This window comes from Chenopodium quinoa, unplaced genomic scaffold (assembly GCF_001683475.1).
Source record: "Chenopodium quinoa cultivar QQ74 unplaced genomic scaffold, ASM168347v1, whole genome shotgun sequence".
NCBI classification, from domain to species: domain Eukaryota; kingdom Viridiplantae; phylum Streptophyta; class Magnoliopsida; order Caryophyllales; family Amaranthaceae; genus Chenopodium; species Chenopodium quinoa.
Window position 1 is genome coordinate 3366281 of NW_018743175.1, and position 7646 is coordinate 3373926.

Sequence of the window (7646 nt, forward strand, 5' to 3'; positions counted from 1 at the left end):
TAATAAATTCCTACTCGTATTAAATTAAAAACAAGTAATTAAACAAAAATAATACGGAGTACTACCGTGCGCCCATGCCAGCAAGCGAAAGGAATGCTTGTGTATATTATTCCGCAATTATATTATTTAATTAAAGTCGGTCAAGTCACCATTCTTCTTTGGCATTCCATTGAAAAACGTTTTCCAGCTCAAAACTTCTGACTTTCTCTCTCCTTAATCTTCCTTCATCTTCCCACAGCTTTAGTGAGAGAGAAGGAGAGGTCCAAATTCTTAAATTAATTCGTTTTTCTTAAAATTATAAATATAAATGAAAAAGTGTTAACCCGAATTCACATACCCTATTTGAATCAAAAATATTTGAAACACCCCTTTCCTTGTTTTTCTCCTCTCAAAACCTTCCACACCCACAAAAAAATTGTTGTCGAAAAAAAAACCCGTATCTAAAGGGCTAAAGCTAAACCTATTTAACCCAACAACCAAAATAAATTTGTTGGTATATTACATATTTTCATCATCTCCTCGCCGCCATGAACTACTCCATTTTATCTGAAATTTGGGGTGTTCTTAAGTTGGCGACTCCATATTTGGCAACATTACTCGCATTAATAATTCTAATCGAGCAAATCGTGTACTTAAGGAAGAAATCAAGGTTACCAGGGCCAACCCTGGTACTCCCATTTCTCGGTAATGTCGTCGGGTTAGTTCGGGATCCGGAGAAGTTCTGGGACGAGCAAGCGGACTACGCCAAATCAACCCCTCTCGGAATATCCGTCAATTACATCATCGGAAAGTTTTTCGTTTTCATTCGAAACTCCGAGATGAGTCACAAGATATTCGCCAATGTCCGGCCTAATGCATTCCAACTAGTAGGCCACCCATTTGGGAAGAAGCTATTTGGTGAGCACAACATGATCTATTTATACGGTCAAGAACACAAAGATCTTCGGCGTCGGATTGCTCCGAACTTCACCCCGAAGGCGTTGGCTACTTACTCGAATATCCAGCAAGTAGTGATCCTCAAGCATCTAATTTCTTGGAGTGAAAATCAGTCGCATTGTCCGGTAGGGTTGCGGCTTTTGGCTCGTGAGATGAATCTAGAAACTTCTCAGAATGTTTTCGCGGGGCCGTATTTAGGGAAGGAAGCGCGTGAGAGGTTTAAGGTTGATTATAACTACTTCAATGTTGGTGTTATTGCTCTTCCACTTGATTTCCCGGGTTTCGCGTTTCGAAACGCGAGGCTCGCGGTGGATCGACTCGTCGAAACGCTTACGGGTTGCGTTGAGGAGAGTAAGAAGAAGATGGAGAAGAATGAAGAGCCTGAGTGTTTGGTTGATTTTTGGATGCAGGAAATGGTGAGGGAGGAGAGAGAAATGGAACAACCGCCGCATTCTCCGCCGCCGAATTGCAGCAACCGTGAGATCGGAGCTCATGTGTTTGACTTTCTATTCGCGGCGCAAGATGCGTCGACGTCGTCGCTATTGTGGGCCGTCGCTTTGTTGGATTCACACCCGGAAGTTCTGAAGAAGGTCCGAGAAGAAGTTGAGTCAATATGGAATATTGAATTGAATTCATTCATTACACCTGATCAGCTAATTTCAATGAAATACACGCAAGCTGTGGCGCGTGAGGTCGTGAGGTACCGCGCCCCCGCTACGCTCGTTCCACACGTGGCGTGCGAGGAGTTTCAAATTTCAGAAGATTATACTGTTCCTAAGGGTACAATCGTCTTTCCTTCCGTTTACGAGTCTTCTTTTCAAGGGTTTTCCGAAGCGGACCGATTTGACCCGGACCGCTTCTATTCCGAGGAAAGGAGGGAAGAGCAGCTATTCAAGAGGAATTTTTTAGTGTTTGGCGCGGGGGCTCACCAATGCGTAGGGCAAAAGTACGCGCTCAACTTGCTCGTGGTGTTCATCGCGATGTTCGCCACGTTGATGGACTTTAAACGACACCGTACTGACGGCTGCGATGGTCTCAATTTCTGTCCCACTATTTGCCCTAAGGATGATTGTTTGGTTTCTCTCTCTAAAAGGTGTTCCAAATTCCCTATGCTTTCGCTCTCCCTTGACCAAGACTAGTGAATGGACATTATTACCCTCGTATGATTCTTTTTTCCTTGATTATTTTTTAAAGAAGATTCAATGTTTTTTTTAGATAATTCTAAGAACATTATGTCATTAGATTCAGTCTCTACATAATAGTAGTCAAGTACTAATTAGCATTTAAATTGATTATTAATGTGTAAAAATATTATTATTGAGACTGTAAGTGACGTTTTGTATTTTTTTTTTTATTTTTTTAACTTTTTTATATTTTATATGGAACAGTTGGATGTCTTTTGGTGTATGTCATTTTGCTCTTTTAAAGAGTGCTCTTTGCTTTTATTTTATTTTTTTCTTCTTTTTTCGCTTAATTATTGGAAATTGAGTCTGTATTTTTTGGAATTATATTGCTGTTTTTTGGGGGCAATTTTTATTTTGAATGTTAATAATGTAATGAACATTATTTCCCGCCAAGTCATTTTTGTATACTAACCACTAGATAAATTTTTATTTATTTAGTGGTTTAGTCCTTTTCAGTACATATGGCACTTGATTGGCATTACTCTCACTTTTTTTTTAATGCTTTTTGAAAAGTTCATTTTCTTTTTGACAACCATATCTTCTTACAACTTTACAAGTGTGTATTGTGAATGATTGTGTGATGAATCTGATGATAGAGGATTGTGATTGTACAATTGTACTTGATATAATTAAATAGTTGTTACATATATGATATATGTATCATAATTTATAACTGTACAAGTAATATCATTATAGAAATAGTCGTAGTTTTAACATGAATAAGGTCATTCTTTAATTAAAGTCGTGTCATTTTTGTTTTCAATTAATTTATAAAAATTATTTTGCATGTAATAACCTTTATTTACATACTGATGGCTTGGACGTGTGCCTATGCTTAGAAATTACATAGAAAGTATTTGACACCAATTCTATTCTCTGTTCTTAGTCTGTAGTTTGGGGCTTTAATATCATCTTAGGGGTAATTTCTAAATTATTTGGTAATTTTGAATCCTGCTAGTCTTTAATCTTCTCTAATCATGTGTGTTTAGAAGGTGATAGGGATGAAGAGGAGTTGAATGATGTGCTAGATCTTATTATGCATTTTGAGGTCTTGAAGACATTTTACCCATGTACGTGAATTTGAAAGATGAGGGTAATCTATTTTCTAAGTGAAAAATGTTTGATAAAACTTTATCTTAAGTTAAATCCACCAAAATCTTATGTTTTGCTTCATTGGTAGTAAGGACGAGGAAACCTTAAATTGTGAGCTTGCCACTTCCCTAAAGTTTAACCTTGCTTTGTGTTCTATTAAACTTGATATGTTTGCTATAGTAATGGAGGTCTGCACTTTTGTGTTGGAATTTGATCCCAGAAATGTGTGAGTGTTATAGAAAAGCTTTAAGTTTAAAGTAGATGAATTAGTTCGAGAAGGCCATGAAAGACTTAGTTTATGCAGCTAAGTGCGATCCTCATAATTCTGATATTCTGCATGAGTTTAACGTTATAAATGAGTTGATAGTGAGGGAGTCAAAAGGAAGAACCAAGGCTAGAAAATCACATTTGACAGAGGATAGAAAAGGGAAAAGCATTAAATCATCTATGTAGGGGAGTTCTTTGTCTAATCATGCTTTGTTGAGTGACGGTTCAAGTACTCCAATTAGCCTAGGTGTTGGACTACCTCCCCCCGTGTAAGTTTCAGGACAAAGATAACGAAAATGGCTAGACTCTATTTCCATTAGAATCTTTCAAGATTCCAAATGTGACAAACAATAGATAACGGAGAGATGAGTACGAAAAAAACAATGTGATGCAAATCTGAACAATTTTAATTACAATTGTCATTAAGCACTTTAATAAGAACAGAACATGCAATTATAAGTTACACATGGATTACATCAGTGTTGTGGAAAGAGGACCTCTAAATATCGATTTTCTTTTATGCACTGGAGACAGCAAGACAGGAAATCCTAATATCATTACACATACAATCCTGATAGTATGAAGGCTCTAAGCATTTGTGTGAACTTGCTGAACTGTAGGTCAGATGATATCACACACCTGCAAGTTGATAAGGGAGTTAATACTTGAGGAATGTCACCAGCCCTGAGGAGACTAGGACCCCTTCTATTCATCAGCCAAGGCCAACTCCAATGCATAATCATCCCTTTCCTGCACATGAATCACGAGGAGTATTATCGAGCTGTAGAAAGTTGAGGATCGCTACCACCATTATGGCTTTACATTTCTCCCCCACCACACCCCCAAGTATATGACAATGTAATAATGAATTATATTTGACAACTTACAATTGGACCACGGGCAAAATATCTCCCAAACTGAAGCCAATATACCTGTGGTTATGATATATATATTTCAGTCAAATCTGTCTCAGTAATTACCAAGGCTTCAGCAATAAACAAGCATGAAGCCTAAAGCTACCAATACAAAATATATACACCCCTGTTAACACTTGGTTTACATATAAAATTGTACAAGTGGGTGAGGAATGTGGAAGTAAAATGGATAGGTACAAGAAAAAAAGGACAATTACAAGTAAGAAACGGAAGGACAAAGATTGTAAAGTATAGTCTTCCTGAATTATTGCCCCTTACCTCATCCTCGTCCTGTGTTTCTACTTCAAGATCGGATGATGGGAAGCCCACACACAGAAGTGCATAGCCCTGAGACAAAAGGAGGAAAATATGAAGGATCCAAAAGCAAATCATTCTTTTGGCTCAATGACTGAGTAACAACAGACAAGTTACTGTGGGGTTTGTCATATAATTCCAACGTAGGCTAATAAATTCAATCAGGAAGTTAAGAGTTAAGCTTGGAGCTTCTAGTACTTAGTTATATCTAGACTGGCCTAAGCCAAAAAAAGTAATATACTAGCTGAATTCATTGTGCCAAAAATAAGTATAATATATACTATCAAGTATCAACCCTGCTTCTAACAAAGCCATCAGAATATGATTGAAAGAAATTATTCAGAAATTGATTGGGATTCTTTCATATATTAATTTTATGGCTTCTTATCAGTCAAAGGAACCATAACTTCACCTCAAACTTATACCCTGACAATGATTTTACGGTTTTACCAGATATATAACATCATCTGTATATAAGTTTTCACCTACTAATTTTCCACTTATATAGAAAGCCTACAGCCTGTCATGGATTCAATGTATTCAGTTCAGCGATGTTGACGTGAAATTCCACGCAGACAGATGTACAAGTGTACAGCAATGAACTTGTTTTAGCTTGACATACTACCTGAGATTTTAATTCAGCAGATATTCCAAGTGCCTCAGGTTGACGGAGTTGTCCAGATTTGACACGGACAGCACAGCTAGTACAACAACCTGCAACAGAAGTATTTAATAAATGTGCTTGTCAGTAGCAAGGGCTACAATAACTGAGATTATAACGGACAAGTGCGTCAAATCTGTAACCCCCTTCTACTATAATCTAATCCTTAAGAAAAGAATAAGAAAGGCTTCTTGTATAAGATCAAACTATAATAAGGCACCTCAAGTAGTTGCACCCTGTTTCATTGATAGTCTTCAGCCAGTCTTATACAGGTCTGTGAGATCACACATCTTACCATACCTCATTAAAATATCACCTCGATCTTACGGTTCACTAGTTTTATTCAAGGCTTGCTAAAAAAGAATATGTTGGGTACAATGACCAAGACAATCCTCCCTCCATCTTTAATCACCTATTTATTTGACTAGTTTTTGGTTTTTCTTATTTTTATGTTTTGTCTATTAAAATATCAATGCATTATATGTTTTCAATTCAAATTACAAATGTGACATTACTTGTTAGTCATGAATACGGGCGGCAACAACTAATAATTTCTTAACATATATGCGCTTTATTTTAAAAGATACTCTGTGCTTAATAAGGAAAGGATAGATGTCAATTAAATTGTAGGTTTTGCAAAGCAATCAAGAATGTAAAATGAGAACAATAACTTAAACTTAAGGAAGCATAAAAAGTGGAAGTACTGTTAACACTCCCTCATTCACATAGCCTAGTTAATTGATTAAGTAGTAACAACTACATAAACTTCTAGTAGATGGCTTTTTAAACATTTTCATAGAAGAATACAAGAATAGTTGCATTTTGACTCCTCGCTTTTATAGAATCCCTATTAGTCTGCAATCCAACGCGGCACACACATTTTTTATGCTACAGCATGGTTTTTCATTGAACATTACATTGCCACAATGGAGGTTGCCCATCCAGTGAAGATTAGTAATGCATAAATAGTAATGAAATATCACCTTGAAATGAGTAAAGATTGAAAAGTTTATATATTTGATGTATTATTAACCGTAGAATCTCCAAGACAAACACTTTATTACATGATTTGGCAGGGAAAGCTTTATTTATCGACTTTGTCAAATGCTTAACTAGCTTTAATGTCCAATCAACAGGACAAGACAATTCCCACAAGTGTGATGAAAGTGTTAATTTATTGGCAACGGATTACAGGGTGTGTGTGTGTGTGTGTGTTTTTCTGCTGAGGTCTCAACTGACACATAATTCAATACTTCATCTAACCAAAGTAAAATTAAACAGCTGCTGATGTCAAAGACAATTTATCCCAGTATGACATACACATAAACAGATTTACAACATGTACGCAGTAACGTAACTCTAAGGGCTAATTACGAAGCATAAGACTTGAATGGTACTTGTGGCAAAATCACATGACTAATGTTTACTTTAGGCCGAATGTTCTTCTTAATAGCTTCTTATAGTTCACAATTTCACACTCATTTCCAGAGAATCACATGAAAGCTCCTAATTATAAACAATACTACTTCGTATAATTTATTAATTTTATCCAAAATTCGTGAAAAACACCTAAAATTTGCAACATTTCATCAGAATTACTGCAATAATCAATGCTAATTCCTATTAATTCAAGCAATTAACAAATTAGACTAAAAAATGGAGATAAATGATTTCATTGAAAAAAAAGAAAAAAAACACAATACCGTGCCTGCAAGCGAAGGGAAGCCTAATGTCCTGATCTTCTGCAGTATGCAATATATATTGATCCTGCAAAATTAAATTCACAAAATAAAAATAAATCCAATATTCAATATTTACTTATTTTTACTTGAATTTTGTTGATTATGGATTTATAGGTTAGTCAGTTACCTCGGGAACGAAGAACTCGTGAGTTAACCCGCGTTGCCGGTCATGGACAGTGATTTTGTGACTCGGAATTGACGCAGACGTTGAGCTGCTTCCGGTGAACTGCGGCGGCGCTTGAAGCTCCGACGTCGTTTTGAGGCAGCGAAAGCGAGAGAATTGGTGGTAGAATGCCGGTTTCCGGTGGAGTGGGGCCCGGAAAGTGGGGAGTAGAGCTTGAAGTTCCATCTCTTCTTCAAGTGTGTGGGTGAACGATTGCGCTAAGATAACTGTAACGGATTCTCTATCCTAGCTTTTTTATTTTTTTTATTTTTTGGGGTGCCCAAAACTTAAAATTAATAGTTGGGCTGTTGTATGGGCTGGTGCTCAATTGACCGACTTGTCCGTTTAAGTTAAGAACGTTTGTTGGATCCA

At 36.7% G+C, this 7646-nt stretch overlaps 2 protein-coding genes across 2 annotated transcripts; one reads left to right on the plus strand and one right to left on the minus strand.

The window, feature by feature from the left end:
* The first annotated feature begins 10 nt into the window (after positions 1–10).
* Positions 11–2744, plus strand: LOC110732522 (cytochrome P450 710A11-like). The gene has a single exon (XM_021912474.1). It carries the CDS (start codon positions 528–530, stop codon positions 2073–2075), a length of 1548 nt encoding a protein of 515 aa, XP_021768166.1. The 5' UTR covers positions 11–527; the 3' UTR covers positions 2076–2744.
* A 1101-nt stretch (positions 2745–3845) lies between these two features.
* LOC110732523 (ferredoxin-2-like) lies at positions 3846–7639 on the minus strand. The gene is made up of 6 exons (XM_021912475.1): positions 7239–7639; positions 7073–7136; positions 5334–5422; positions 4673–4741; positions 4367–4411; positions 3846–4229 (listed from the first exon to the last, which is right to left on the minus strand). Exons 1-6 carry the CDS (start codon positions 7458–7460, stop codon positions 4185–4187), a joined length of 534 nt encoding a protein of 177 aa, XP_021768167.1. The 5' UTR covers positions 7461–7639; the 3' UTR covers positions 3846–4184.
* Positions 7640–7646: the final 7 nt, after the last annotated feature.